General features: G+C 43.1%; 1 protein-coding gene across 1 annotated transcript in view; it reads right to left on the bottom strand.

The window, feature by feature from the left end:
• F5 (coagulation factor V) overlaps positions 1 to 16217 on the bottom strand; it is a 65870-nt gene that overhangs the window by 24480 nt on the left and 25173 nt on the right. Inside the window, exons 5-11 of the mRNA XM_044266920.1 lie at positions 15282 to 15425; positions 11505 to 11726; positions 10004 to 10169; positions 5154 to 5331; positions 3280 to 3379; positions 2776 to 2987; positions 1516 to 1666 (exon numbers count right to left, since the gene is read on the bottom strand). Coding sequence (XP_044122855.1) covers positions 1516 to 1666; positions 2776 to 2987; positions 3280 to 3379; positions 5154 to 5331; positions 10004 to 10169; positions 11505 to 11726; positions 15282 to 15425 — 1173 coding nt within the window. The remainder of the gene's footprint in view (positions 1 to 1515; positions 1667 to 2775; positions 2988 to 3279; positions 3380 to 5153; positions 5332 to 10003; positions 10170 to 11504; positions 11727 to 15281; positions 15426 to 16217) is intronic.

Here is a 16217-nt window from a genome sequence, read left to right on the forward strand (position 1 = left end):
TTGACTTACTCATTCATTGGTCAAGTGTGTATCAAATTCTGTTTTCCACATTCTGATTTTAAAGATGGTCTAAACCTCAACTTACAATATTATCTAGAATGAGTCTACCTGGAAGGAAAGCATAATATAAGCAATTCACCTTGACACATTGATTAGTGAGTAAGAGATAGTGTCCCTTACAGGCAGGCAGATTTAGCACATTTTGCAGCTTTAATTACATCCTCTTAACATTGAGATAATCTATAGTTTTCATTCAAGTATTAAGTTCACACATTTTTATGATTTTTCAAAGGCAGTATCTTTATTTACTTAGGTTCTAAGCATGGTGCTAAATCACAGGGCCCACCTCTGCCCGTGCCACCACTCTGGCCCGAATACTAAAGTGATGCCAGGCACCAGGGAGCTCTTAATGACATAATATGTTTTTAGTTTGCATTTCATTTGGGAGGCTCTTCTAAATGGTCTATAGCTGTCCTGTCTGATACGGTGGGCGCTGACTACAAGTGGCTGTTGAGCAGTTGAAATGTGGATAATCTGGATTGAGATGTGCTGTAAGTGTAAAATACACACCAGATTTCAAAGACCTAGTGCGAAATAAAGAAAGCCAATCTCATCCATTTTTATATCGATTATATGTTGAAATGATAAGTTTTAAGTTTTCATATGGTTACTAGAAATTGTAAAATTATATTTGTGGCTCATGCAGAATTTCTAATGGATAACATTAGCCTAAAACTATGACAGATTCACTGCCCAAAATGAAATTATGCAAAGAAAGCTGAGTAACTCCCTGTTTGGAATTATTTTCAGGACACCTGCCTGTTCTGAGAATTCCATCATTCATATCAGAGAAAGTGATCATAATGGCTCTTGACTCTGAGGAACAGTGGTGGGAACCCTGACCCCCGTGGCAAAGTTTGCTTTTAGCAGGCTCAGTGCCATTTCTCTCAGACTTCTCACAGCAGTGGCTTTAGGCGCCGGCAATGAAAACCACAGCAAATGCCAGAACTTTGGCTCAGGGAATTCCTTCTGTTCTGAACTTCCTACCTCTCACTTCAAACCTCTTCATGAATTGGCTTTTTAAGACTCTGGATCCCCATCTGCATTTTGCCTCCGTTTGATGTGACCACCTGGTTTCAGATTACTTACCTTGTTTTGCTCCGGCCATGGAGCCCGTTCAGCTTGTACGCAGTCTAAAACCCCACACACCACTGACAAAGGCCTGGAGCCCCTTCCTCAACACCCCGCCCGCACCCTGTTCCTCCAGAGAGGAGGAGCCCAGAGCATGTGTGTAAACACACACGCACATTTGGAGCTTGAGGCCAAGAAGACTTCCTAAGAAGAAAAAGCTTTTGGCCTCTGGTCATAGGACGGCTGCTCTAGTATTCCCCAGTAACTTCGTCCCCAAATGTCTGGGTGGCGAGTGAATTCTAACCCGTGCCTCTGCCTGCATGCACAGCCATCCTTCAAGCATGGGAGGAAAAACTGATGGACAAAAGTAGTGACGGGACTTACTGCTCATGATGTTTGATTCATAAAACTTGGGGTCGTCACGTTTCACCTTGTCGGGATTTTCACAGAACTTGTTGATGTTGTCCTCAATGTACCAGCTCTTGTTCTCATCAAACACAGCAAACACTGCCTGCTGCTCGATGTCTGCTGCCCTCTGGAGGGGAAAAGTGCCCTGTTCGGTGATCAACATCCCAGCAGAGGACCCACAGCACTGAATTCTTCTCAGAAACCAAAGAGGCACAGTCTTGGGGCCACCGCAGCCCCAAAGTCTGGCATTTATGACAGCCCATTTTGTACAAAGCCTTTGTTAGAGCCAAAGGGAATATGCAAAGACAAACAGAGCAGATCAGAAAATTCAGAGACTAAAACATCCTAATAGAAAAATTCTATCTCCTCATGGCAGTTATAATTCTGTTTTATCTCTGTGAGTGGACACATTTGCACCCGGATGACTGACTAGACATGCCCCACATAGCTGCAAGGAGAAAACAGAAGGTTGCAGTAGGAACGCTTTCTACCTCGCCCTACCCGTTTCCTTTCCTTGCTCAATAAATTAAGGTCTTCCAAAGGTCCATTTCTGATTTTTCCAGACATTTATTTATTGTGTATGCCTTAGGATGAACTTCTTTGATTATAGCTTAGCCTGATTGGAATTTTAAGTTAATAGCATGGGACTATTATTTTCCAATGAAGATCTGTGTCTTTGTTCACGTTTGTGTCTATAATTTAGTCTCACTAGAGATGGACCATTGTCTGGGTCCAACTTCACCAGATTTTGTGTCTCCAAAGTATTCTCCCTCTTATTTCTCTCTGGTCCAGGTCTCTACAGAGAACAAGGATTGGTAGAGCGCTTTACACTTTTACCATGTGGCATCTCACTGAGCCCCAAAACAACCCTGTGAAAAAAATTTTAGGAGGGTATTACGCATTTAATAAAAGGAAGAAATTAAGAGAGCTAAGCGGCTTGCTGATGACATACAAAAGACCTGGAATTTCAAACTACAACAAAATATGGTGTCACGTTGCAGAACTGCCCTCTAGAGTGAGAATCTAGATGAAAATAGACAAGCAAAACAAAACAAAACCAAAAACGAAGGAACAAACAAAAAACAAAGGAATAAATGTTGTCCCATTTGCGTCAGAGAGGGCAGCATAGTATTCTGTTCTCTGGAAGGCGAAGCCCCGCGCTGAGCCCGGAGACCGGATCTGCTCCCGCCCGAACAGTTCTGGGGTTTCTGCGGGGTCCGTTCGCGCGCAGGATACCTGAATGCCTCGTTTGTCCAGGGAGCGGCTCTTGCAAATGAGCAGGAGGCCGATGAGGCCGGACGCGATGTCCCTGGTGACGTCCACGTGGCTGTAATAGGGCCTCGTCAGGCACTGCGCGTCGTGCTCTGTGGGCTCGTCCGACTCCAGGATGTTCCACTTGTACGTGTGCGTCTCCCCGGGTCGCACGGCCCTGACCATGGTCGTGTTGTCTGGAAGGAGACGGGGGACCGTTCCTTTTCGGAGGATCACACGGAGCCGCGAGCCGGAGCTCTGGCCAGAACCGACCCGCCCTCGGGAGCCCGGACCCCGGCCGGACGCCCCGGAGAGGCCGCGATCGCGCCGCGGGTGGCGGCCCCGGGGACCAGCAGGTGAACAGGGCGTGGGGCACCGTGCGGGAGCGACCGCCACCCCACCGCTGGGGCTGTGTCGCCGAGCCCGGGCAGGGCAGGGGAGAGCGCGGCGGGCAGAGGCGCGGCTGCCCTCGGCCGACCCCGTCCGCACCTGAAGTCAGGGACGCGTTGGCCTCGTCTTCGTGCGGAGAGAAGGTCACTCCGTGCGGATAAATGCTGTAGGCGCGGCTGGCCATGTTCTTGAACACGATCTAGAAGGCAACCCAGACCCATGACTCCGGGACTCGGTCCGGTCGCGAGAACCGACTCGGCGCTGGCGTCGCCCGGCCCTGCCGGAGGAGCCTGTGCGCTCGCCTGGGCCGCAACCTCTCCCGTCCCCGCGCGAACTTTCCAGACTGTTCCACCCCGTGGAGAGGGGGAAATGGAAAGAGCAGTCTGCCCTTCGAAGTGACGTTCTTCCCACAACATAGCGCTCTTCCTAGTCCGACCCCAGGTCCCCTGCCCCTCCTCTGGGTTCGACCACGTGCGCCTTGAGCTCTGCTCCTTCTCTTTAGACCCTGATGCCCTCCAGCCCGGCAGATCCCCTGGGACACTGTCCTCGGCGTCCTTTTCTGAGGGGCACACAGATGGCCAGCGAGGTATAGTCACACCTGCTAGAAAGCACGTAAAAAGGATGGGCGAGCTCAGAAATGAGGGAAGGGAGAGAAGAACAGAGAAAGGCTGCGTTCTCGTCTTTAGGGAGTTTAACTGAACAAAAATGCCTTGTTTGTGGACAAAGGGGTGAAGGGAGGAGCAGTATCTACTCAGGGGTCCCAGCCATGCTCCTTAATCTTCAAGCGAGAACCTTCTCTCGCCTTCCATTGGTTGACTGCCTAAGCATTTGGATCCCCCTTGATCTGTAGACAACCTGCATTCTAGAACCTTTCCAACGTTTGCAGCCTTCAGGTCTCTGCTGCCCAGCTCCTACCAAAAGCACGATGATGGGACACATTTTTAAAGAGAGCTGTCTGAAGAACACTCCGTGCTCTTGAGTCATGTCTCAATTTATCCCCATCAGAGACCAGCCAAGGGAGAACTACATACCAAGAGCACAATGGTGACTTGTTTATACTCAATTGGATTTACTGTTCTGTTCTCAGCTATAATGACAAACATTCATTTTACAAAGCTATGTGACTGATTCACTCATTCATTTACTTAAGATTTATTTATGCATTTCAGAGAGAGAGAGAGAGAGGACACGTGGTGCAGGAGGGGCAGAGGGGGAGAGAGACCCCCGGCGGAGCGTGTAGCCAGAGGCAGTGCTCCATCCCAGGACCCTGAGATCAGGACCTGAGACAAAGTCTAGAGTCGGATGCTCAACCCACTGAGCCACCCAGGGGCCCCAGCAACTTATTTATTAAACCAGTTGTAGGGATGCTATCACAGACTCTACCCGCTGTATTATACAGCATCCTCTTTTTAAGGATCCACGGGGGAAACTGGTCTCAGTATCAAGGGGAATTATGTTTTGTTTATGACTTCTGTGAATCTTGCCCTGACATATTTTACTTGGATGCTAGAAAACTTTGGACGAAACTTGTAGGCAACCTTATAGAAGCATACGGTGTGCTGTGAATTGTATAAGACTGACAAGTCACAGACCTGTGCCCCTGAAACAAAGAATACATTCTATGTTAATAAAAGAATTAAAAAAAAAGATTAAGTGAGAAAGATTAAAAAAAAAAAAGGCAGCACATGGCACGTGTATACTTATCCATGGCTTTATTTTCTTTGTCCCCATATCACTCTTCACCCCAATTACATTGGCTCTTTGTTTTATTCCTTTATAATTTGGTAAATTGTTGCAGATTCTTTGTATTATGAGGTAGGCTATAAATCAGAGCAAATACTACATAGAAACTAAAGTTGCATTTGAATTAAAAACTACATGGACATATTTTTCTTTTTACTACAAAGAACCAGTGCTTATCAACTGTCTTTTCTATTTAATTTCTCCCATGGTTCTATTTTTCTGTTACTTACTTTGAGTGTGTCTCTGACCTGGGCTCTGATAATCGGGCCCAAGATCCCGTCTTCTTTGATATTATCATTCTCCATACGTTTAGTGAAAGATTCATCTTGATACTGTTTGTAGACAACCTTCTTATAATGTTTTCCAATTTGGTTTGAGAAATTATCCAAATGCAGAGATCTGTATTTCCTTAAAGTGAAATGAATTTTTAGAAAAATTAAAGCATCTGCTCAAGTAAAGACCCTTACAATTTTGAAACGCCTTGTGTTTAGAAGTTCTGCTCTTGGATTAGCTAAAAATGCTAGTTTTCTAAAAATAAATACATAATGTGGTTTTCAAAGTCCCAGTATCTGCTCTTTAGCTGGAAAACCAGAAACCTTTGTCTCCTGCAACACTGACAAAGTTGCAGGCCTGGTTAGAAACAGCTACTTAGAACTTCCTGTCACTCTGGTCCCTATAAAGACCTTAGACGCCTCTGGGAAAATGTCTGTCCAAAAGAAAGGAGAGGATGTACTGTGAATTTTTCTCAAGTCTTTGTTATGACTTAATTGATGGTAACCTTATTGACTTCCCAGATATTTCTTGATCTCTAAAAGTTATGCCCCACACCTGGAAGCTTTGACTATCTTCATTAGTCAGAGTTCTGTGCTGTTGGGCTCACCCTCCTATCATCCGTCCAATCCAGGGGCCGGCTAAAAAGCAACCATCTTCACTCATCTTCTGTAGCAACAAGACTTGGGACTGCAACAAGAACCACTTTTCCTTTTGGTCCTCTTTATTGCCTTAGTTTGCAAAAACAAAAGTTCTATGATAGAATTTACTCATTTTCTGCATATATTTTATACAATAAAAGGCACACACTATTGCCAGAGCCCTGGAATCTTACTCAGTTCCATCAAACAGTATTATATAATCTTGAGCAAGTTCCTTTTTTTTTAAAAAAAATATTTATTTATTTATTTATTTGACAGAGAGAGATCACAAATAGGCAGAGAGGCAGGCAGAGAGAGAGAGAGGAGGAAGCAGGCTTAGCAGGGAGCCTGATGCGGGACTCGATCCCAGGACCCTGAGATCATGACCTGAGCCGAAGGCAGCGGCTTAACCCACTGAGCCACCCAGGCGCCCAAGCAAGTTCCTTTTTTGCTCTTTTTCTCAGTCAAATTTTTGAATAGCAAATACATTCAAATGATTTTGATTACAGAAGAAAGCTCTCACTCACATATTTTTCCCATCAACCCCATCTCCCTGACCTTCCCTGTATTTTCTAGATATTCACTTGCATTAATTTCATATGTATCATTCCAGAGCATTTTTATGCATAAATATGGAAATGTTACTTGCAAATATAAATATTCTTATACCCTCATCCCTTTAAGAAAAGGAACCTTGACTTTTTTTTTTGCATTTTCCCAGCCTCTTTGAGGTGATTTTGACAGCTGTATATATTGGAGAAGTATAACATGATGATTTATGTATGTGTATATGTGATTACCACAGTTACGCTAATTAACACTTTCATCACTTCATGCAGTATTTGTCATTTTGTGTCTGGAACGTGTCTTAGCATGATCTTCTACAGGTTCATCCACATTGTCTTAAATGGCAGGCTTTCTTCTTTTTTAAGGCTGAGTAATATTCCTGCGTGTGTGTAATATTTTCTTTATCCATCCATCCATCAACAGATGCTCAGGTTGTTTCCATAGCTTAGCCATTGTGAATAATGCTGCCGTGGACATAGAATGCAGATACCTCTTTAAGATATTGACTTCATTTTCCCTTGGATATAATTCAGAAGTGGAATTGCTGGATCATACAGTACTTCTATTTTTAATTTTTGGAGGAGCCTTCTTACTATTTTCCATAATGGTCATACCAATTTATATTCTTACCAACACTGTACAAAGTTCCATTTTCTTCACACCCTCAGCAACCCTGGTTACCACTTTTTTGTAGTAGCCATCCTCAGAGGTGTGAGGTGATAATCTCACTGTGGATATGATTTGTATTTCCCTAACAACTAGTGATGTTGAACACCTTTTCACATATCTCTTTTCCAATTGTATGTCTTCTTTGGGAAAATGTCAATTTAGATTCTTTGCTGATTTAAAAAAATTTATTTTATTATTTTTTTAAGATTTTATTTTTAACTAATCTCTGCACCCAACGTGAGGCTTGAACTCACAACTCCAAGATCCAGAATCCCATTTGTAGTCATTATCTTTGCATAAGATTTCTGCCCCTTCATTAATTCTCCTTTTGGGACTCTCATAATGCATATATTGGATGGTAAATATAAGTCATGTAAGCTTTCTTTATTCTTTTCCATTCTCCACCCCGTTTTTTGTCTCTATAACTGAATAATTTTAAATTACCTATTTTTGAGTTTGCTGAATCTTTCTTCTGCACAATCAAGTCTGCTACTGCAGTTCTCTACTGAATTTTTAAAATTCTGTCATTATATCCTTCAGTTCCAGGTTCTCTGTTTGATTATTTTTTATAGTTTTTATTTATTTGTTACACTTATTTTATTCATGCATTGTTTTCCTGATTTCATTTCTTTCTTTCTTTCTTTTTAAGATTTTATTTATTTATTTGACAGACAGAGACCACAAGCAGGCAGAGAGAGAAGGGGAAGCAGGCTCCCTGCTGAGCAGAGAGCCCAATGCGGGGCTCAATCCTAGGACTCTGGGATCATGACCTGAGCTGAAGGCAGAGGCTTTAACCCACTGAGCCACCCAGGCGTCCCCCTGATTTCATTTCTTTGCCTACCTGTCCTCTTGTCCCTCACTGAAGTTCCTTAAGATAATTGTTTTGAATTTTTGTCAGACAATTTGTAGATCTCGATTTCTTTCACATTGGTTATTTGAGCTTTATTAGTTTCCTTTGATGGGGTCATTTTTGCCTGATTTTTTGTGATTCATGTAGCCTTGTATTCATGTACATTCGAAGGAGTAGACACCTTCTTCTGGTCTTTACTGACTGATTTTGTCAGGTAAAGACCTTCTCCTGTCAAGTCTCTGGGCTGCTGGGACTGCCTCTGTGATCACAGCTGAGTGAAGCTGGAACCAGGTCATGTGGTTGCTTCTGAACCTCGAGTGGCATCTGTGGTTAGTGGGCCTTTTACCAGGGGGCCAGGTGGGCATGGATCCTGTCTAGTCTCTGGGCAGATAGCACTGTCTCTAGGACCTTGGTCAGTAGAGCTAGTGCTGGGATAGTGGCTTATTTCAAGGTTTATAGTGGAGTCTGGAAACGGTGCAGTTATTAGGTTTTTTGATGGGTGTGGCTCCCATCTGGTCCTTGAGAAGGCTCCCATCAGGTCATTGGGTATATCCCTTGGTGGGCAAGTTGGGAGAGCCGGAGCTGGGTTACAGCGATGCTTCAAGATTTGCAGTGGGACTGAGGTCTGCAGACCAGCCTCCTGGGGCATGGATGGATGGGATTTCCTGAAAGTCCCTGAGCTGGCAGGGCTATTCCAGGGCTGGAGCTGATTACAGGGCCACTTTAAGATCCATACACCATCCAAGTTCTGTAGGCCACCCTTCAGGGTCATGGTCAGGTGTGACTTCTGGGTCCTTTGGCAAATGATGCTGGTGTCAAGACCAAGGTCAAGTGGGGCAGTAGCTGAGTCCATAATGGGACAAGGTTGCTTCCAAGTTTGTAGCTGGGAGCACCATCAGTGAATCTACCATCTAAGCATGACGTGCCTTCTCAAAATATCCTTCCTTGGTCTTGGCTTCTGTTAGGAAGGTCTTGCAATTTCTCAAATCTACCTGGATCCCAAAGCTGTCACAGAAGTACTTTTGTTTGTGGATAGCTGTCAAATTACTCTTGCTGTGGAGGGATATGGGCAGGGGACGTCCTCTTCTGCCATTTTTACCTCTCTTGACCTCTTAATCTAATAACATAACTTGAGAACTTTTTATACTAGTATATAGGGAGTGCTTACATCCTTTTTTGAAAACAGATGCATAGTAGTCCATCATATGGATGTGTCATAATTTGTTAAACTCATTTCCTACTGAAGGACATTTCAGGTTGTTTTCAAACCATTGCCACTACTCAGAGTGTAGCAGTAAATATCCAGTACATACATCACTTCACATGTGAATGATGGCAAATTCCCAGAGTACAACTAACTGCTGGGTCCGAGGACACACACATTTATCACTGTGAGCACGTGCGTTTGTAATGGCGATACCTATTGTCGAATCGTCCTCTTGACTGGCTGCATCAGATTATTGTCCCACCAACAACGTATGATAGCGCCTTCTCCTACAGCCTAGCCAACAGATTATGTCAGCAGGTCTTGTGAGTGTGCGAGCTGGAAAATAATGTCTCAGTGGAGTTTAATTTGCACTTCTCTTATTGTGAGTGAACTTGAGTATTTTTCAAGTGTTAAGGTTATTTGAATTTCCAAATTTCTTACTCTCTCTGACATCTTTTCTAATCTACAGAATAAAATAAAAGCTGTTTCTAACTTGGAGAGTTAAAGTAAAACTCATAGTAAATGTTTCACATGGTGCTTGGCAATAGCAAGCATCCAACAAGTGGGTAGCCTATTACTAGTAAGACTGTAGCTGCTGCTGTTACTCCTCCTCCTCCTCCTACTGTTACTACTACTACTGTTGCTGCTGCTGCTGCTACTACTACTATTATTGTTACTACTACTACTACTACTACTGTTCCTACTCTCATGCTGCTGAGTTCCCATGGGGAGTTTAGAGTAATTCCAGATTGATTTGGACAAAAAGAGCTGAACCCAATGCGTGTATACCCCTGAGAGCAGTCAACTCACGGCATTTCACCCCATGCTTCGAAGACCCCGGAACCTTCACACAGTGGTAAGAACCCCAGAACTCACTTGTCCATATTCACTGGTATTACAGGTGCATAGTCCCAGATGACTTCCTCCGCAGCAATGAAGTATTCCCACCTCTTCATGTGCCGCCTCTGGTCACGAGTTAGTTTCTTAGGATTCCTGGTTTTCTTCGCACAGTTTTTAATGTCAATGTGAGCCTGCATCCCAGCTGAATTAGAATACAAAGGCAATGAAAGGATTTGAGAGAAGAAATTACAGCCAATCCAAATGTCTATCTTTTAAATAAATTTATGGAAGATTTAAGTAATTACAGCAAAAGTGCTGCTCAGACAACTTCTGAACATTCTGGTCTGCAGCTCTTCAGTACCATAGAGAAAGGGGTAAGAATTAAAAGCAAAGGAAAGAGAAGATGGGTTAAAGAAAAAACATGAAAAGATTTCATTTCTTTCAGAGGAAAAAAAAATGTAATTTCCAGATCCTTAAAATCTTATGACTTAAGTCTTATTGAGTTCTCATTTCTCCCATCATCTGTCCCTTTATTTGTAGAATGGAGATAATGCTAGCACGGACTAGATAAAATTATTGTTAAGAATTAAACAAGTTAATATACATATTGCTTAATGTCAATGATAATAGTTTTGCTGTTGTTGTTTTATTATTATTGGGGACTCTACCAAGGGTACTGTGACAATTTCATGACTTTGAATATAATTTTGACTGCTCAGTGCAAACAGAAAACAAAATGATCCCATTGAAGTGTCTCTTTCTTATGTGTCTGGCTTTTACATACATTGTTTTGGTAAGAAAATTATTTCCTGTAGTGATATCACTTACTTACATTTTGGTCTCTGTTTACACAGACCCTCTTCCCAAAAGTTTTATTTATTATTTTTATTATTTATTTATTATTAACATAGAATGTATTATTTGTTTCAGGGGTATTCCCAACGGTTTTAAAGAAACGATGTATAATCGAACAATTATTTTGTTTACAAGATACCATGTAACAACCTGGGCTGACTCTTTTTCCCACCATAACTTACTGATGTTCCTTAAAGTCCACTCCTTAGCTAGTTAAATACTATGCTTTTTCTAGTCAACATACATCCAGTGGGTTCCTCTTTGCGCCAGGCTTTGTGTCCACCTTGTTATAAAAAATAATCTTTCCATGTTCAATCTTTTGCGCTTTCTGTAACTTAGTGCTTCCATAAATTTACAGATGTTTGATTTGTAGCACTTAGGTTTTTTCTTAAGCTGAATACTAAATAGCCCAAAGAAGAATAACTCTATGTATGCATTTACTTCCTTCCCTTTTTCTCCTGTTGAGGAAGTAGACCCTTTTTCAGCTTTTGCCTCATTTTAGGAAATCTTTGTCAATTCCTCCACTTCCTCTATTCCAACTAATGTGTTAAAGTCTAAGCGCAGAATAATGAAATTCTGTTCTCAGGACGCAGGCACTATGTCTGGAGCATGGGTGGCTTGAAAAGGCTTGGGATGGAAAGATCCTATACTCACAAGTAAAACTGTTGGAAGAATTTCTTACCTTGAAAATGTCTTGGGACGAGAGAAGATATGATCCACTTTCCCTCCGGGCTCATAGTCATGTTTGCAGTAGTGGATGTAGCACTGACAAGGGTGATAGCCGAGATCTTATGATGATTCTGCTCCAAGACCTGGCCGTTGAAGTGAATGGAGAACAGCTCCGGCCCAGAACTCATTCCAATCAGATGCCAACTAACGTGGTCATGGGCGCAAACTGCGATATCTGAGAGGGAGAGGCGGGGCACAACAGGCAGTCAGCGCTCTGTAATGAACAACTCACTCACCAGGTACGTACTGAGCACCTGCTGTGCATCAGCCGTTGTTTCTGGGGGTACAGACCCTCCTGCTGTGCCTCCTGCCCTGGCAGCGTGGACATCGGAGTGCTGGGCAAACAAGCAGTCACCGCTCACGGCAAGGACTGGTGCTCGAGAGCCAGCACCAGAGCCTGGAGATGAGCCAAGTTAGCTCAGAAACACAAGGATTGATTGCTAAGGAATTACGCCAAGGAGGGAACCAAGTAGGTCACCAACCATCCTGGTCTACGTGGTACTGAGGAGTTTCCCAGGGTGCAGGATTCTCAGTGTTGAAACTGGGAAAGCCGTCTGAAAGCCTGGGCAATTGGTCACTCTAGAATCAATTTGTGCTCAGCCGGAAGGCGTCACCGGAACCTGCTGAGTTCAGGGGTCTAATAAGGTCTAATCAGGTAAGGCTGAGTTCAGGGGTCTAATCCTCTCAGCTGGACAGAGGTCAAAGTTCTGCCTACGGGAAAGATGTGAAGAGGCTTTAGAAATTCTTGATTGCTTCTTTAACCACCTGTTGATTGTTTAAATGACAATGCAGTGCATTACTCTCCTTAAATGCAATGGACAAATTTCCATTATGCCAGGCCACGAGGAGCACTTCATGAATGAAGTAATGGAAACAGAATAAAAGCTGAGTTTCGTTCCTTCTTTGCGCTCATGGTAACTGAGGAAATGCTAATGTGCTCGGTGGGAGATTCCAACCATAGCTCCCATCCTTGGCTTGGGTTTTGAATTTCAGATTCATAACCCCTAGATACTACATTATGGAGCTGAGAATCAGTCCCTTACCTACAGAGAGGCTGAGGAGCTTGTATTTTTTAGAAGACCACTGTAACCTGGCAGGGATTCCTAAATCATTGGTGAGAACAAGAAGCTAGAACCTGCGAACAAGAAGCTAAAAGGCTTTGACGAAAGTGTTTATGTACCTCAAGTGTTTATGTACACTGAATTAAGCATTTAACATATCTGTATTAGCATTTGTCATATTTACTTAATTTACCTTGCTCCATGAGGCAATTGTGAAGCATTAACTTTTCTGTTTCTACTAATGACAGCCCCCTATCCTGCCTCTCTTAAGTCCCAACTACTCTTTTTGACTATAAATTCATAAACTCTATGACCTGATCAAGTTATTAATTTTTTGTGTAGGACTTGCTTTTGTATGACTTCTATACATTTAGAGAAATATAAAATGTAAATACAGAAATTACAGAAATGATTCACTCTGGCGGGACACAGATATAATGTGTCTTTGACCACTCCCCTGTAAGCATTATAGCACTGGCAATGTCTTTAATATATAAGAAACTTCCTAACAATCTCTGCCCAAGGATGGATGGCTAATCCGTTTTTGTAAATAGGCACACTGAGACAATTAACTATCAAGGACCACACCAAGCTAGAGAGGTGAGCAAGGCTTGACTCCGATCTCCTAAGACAGACGTCAATTGACGAAGTTTTGGGGACTCTGAGTAACAACCAGAGTCATCTGAGTACATCTGTATTAAACCAGGTGGGAAGGGCGAGCCAAATGAAATAGAATACAATTTAAAAATGAAGTCCAGATCTCAACCTTGGACAAGTTTTGTCTTTAGGAAGTAAGCCAGTTGCGATTGTCAAATACAGAGAATGGCCTCTGAGAAGCTTAGTGTTATGAAGTATGAAATTATTTAATAAAATAATGTTTTCATTTTTCCATTCTTTTTCCTCAGGGTCTTTGGTTCTAAGTCATTTCTATCAGAGAGATGGAAGAAGTCTGGATGGGAGTCAGTTTTGTTGTTTTTCTTTCTCTCTCTCTCTTTTTAAAGGTTTTATTTATTTATTGGTCAGAGAGCGAGCACACACATGAGCAGGCAGAGTGGCAGGCAGAGGCGGAGAAAGAAGCAAGCGGGGCTTGATCCCAGGACCCTGGGATCATGACCTGAGCTGAAGGCAGATGCTTAACCAACTGAGCCACCCAAGAGCCCCTGTTTTTCTCTTAAGGGTTGCTATGATTTTGCTTTTCCACAAGAGTCTCCATGAAAACAGAGAGTGAACGTCCTACACGCCATTGGACATTACTCATCCATCGCCTTTTGAAACCTCCTAGTATTTTTGTATGTGGCGTATTTCTCCTGATCTACTCATCCCCATTTCTTGCATTCTTTCTGTTGATGCTTCCTGCTAGGGATCGACCTTGAATTTGTATTTTGTAGGGCTTTCTCTGTGGAGGAAGGCATGGTCATCATGCAGAAGAACCACAGAACTCACTGAAGGAAAGACTGAGCTTGTATCTTGCAGATCTTCCTAGAGGCACAGGGCAAGGTGGAACCTGCTCACATCCCTACATCCCATGCATTAGCTGCACACTCTTTCTCTATAGAAGACTGATGAATTGCTGACCTCTGAAACCAATAATACATTACATGTTAATTGAATTTAAATAAAAGTTTTTGAAAAGAAAAAAGAAAAAATTTCTCCATATATGCATCTTTTCTCAAAATAATATTTTGACAAGTGAACAGCCATGAATTTGGCAAATGATAACAATATACTCTTCTGAAGAATGTCCAAGTAGGGCAGCATTTGTACATGTGCTCCATCTCTATATTTGACTTCTTAAATACGTAAGTCGCCCTCCTGGGGGGCTTCCGTTACCCTTTCAGACACCATTAGTTCAAAGTCTAGAGCTGCATGTCCGAGATGGTTGTCGCTTACTGAACGAGGAATGAGGTGTGCTATCAGCGTAAAGTGTGCTGAATTTCAGAGATTCAGTATAAAGAGAAAGAATGTAAACTATCTCACAAATAACTTTATACTGATCCTAAGTTAAAATGATAACATTTTGGATATATTGGGTCAAATAAAATACTGTCAACATAAAAAAAATTCCTAAGGGCGCTTAGTTGACTCAGTGGGTTAAAGTCTCTGCCTTCGGCTCAGGTCATGATCTCAGGGTCCTGGAATCGAGCCCCGCATCGGGCTCTCTGCTTGGCGGGGAGCCTGCTTCCTCCTCTCTCCCTCTGCCTGCCTCTCTGCCTACTTGTGGTCTCTGTCTGCCAAATAAATAAATAAAATCTTTAAAAAAAAAAAAAAAAAGCCCAAACCCAACACAAAACAAAGAACAGATGATGGGATCTTGAGAACCACTTAAGTGGATTACATTATCTTTCTGACCAGGAGTTGAAAAATAGTGTGTATGGGGGCGCCTGGGTGGCTCAGTGGGTTAAAGCCTCTGCCTTCGACTCAGGTCAGCATCCTGGGGTCGAGTCCCACATCGGGCTCTCTGCTCAGCAGGAAGCCTGTTCCCCCTCTCTCTCTCTGCCTGCCTCTCTGCCTACTTGTGATCTCTGTCTGTTAAATAAACAAATAAAAATCTTAGAAAAGAAAAATAGGGTGTATGAGTTTGGTCAACTTCTGTAGGACTTCAAGGAACACAACGGACCAAAGGCACTGATGACCCCACTGTGGCTGGATGGCATCCGGTCACATGTTACCTGGCATTGTTCCGTTCACATAGCCATTGACTGTGTACATTAAAGACGATGATGGGCTCCAGCTCTTGCTTTCATCAAACACAGCAAACATCAGCACATGTTGTTTGTCAAACATCTTCTGAACCCCGTTGTCAGTGAGGGCACCTATGAAAGGAAGAACATACTTTTTAATAGTGTCCCAGACAGAAGACTCTCACTAGGTACTCAAAGACAGCAAAAAAACTTAAGGCAAACAGTCAATCATGATGATAACTTTAAGAAGTTCTTATTTTAAAAAATAGTATCTTGGGGCCCCTGGGTAACTCAGTTGATTAAGCAGCTGAATCCTGATGTCGGCTCAGGTCAGGATCTCAGGGTCCAGAGATCAAGCCCCGCATTGGGCTCCACACTCGACACAGAGTCTGCCTGAGATTCTTCCTGCTCTGTCTACCCCTCCCCCAACTCACATGCACACACACACTCTCTCTCTCTGAAATAAATAAATAAATATTTATTTATTTATTAGTTTTTATTTATTTATTTGACAGGCAGAGAGAGCACAGGCAGGGGGAGGAGTGGGAGAGGGAGAAGCAGGCTTCCCACTGAGCAGGGAGCCTGATGAGAAGCTCAAACTCAAGACCCTGGGATTACACCCTGAGCTGGAGGCAGATTTTTAACTGACTGAGCCACCCAGGTGCCCCAACAAATAAATCTTTAAAAAGTAGCATCTCTATCAAGTAATAGTGATCGGGGGCTTACTAAAATCCTAGTGCCACAGTAAGGATTTTCTCTGACATCTCATACCTTGAGGAATGGAATTTAGAGGTAAACTGGACCAGGCACAAAGAAACCACATGTGGTGATGGTCAGGACTTTAGTGAAAGTACTCATTTTCTCGAGTGTCAAGAGGCCAATGAACAGGGGCTTCAGCTCAGCAGGCAAGGCACCCTCCGACTC

This window comes from Neovison vison, chromosome 10 (genome assembly GCF_020171115.1).
Source record: "Neovison vison isolate M4711 chromosome 10, ASM_NN_V1, whole genome shotgun sequence".
Classification (NCBI taxonomy): domain Eukaryota; kingdom Metazoa; phylum Chordata; class Mammalia; order Carnivora; family Mustelidae; genus Neogale; species Neogale vison.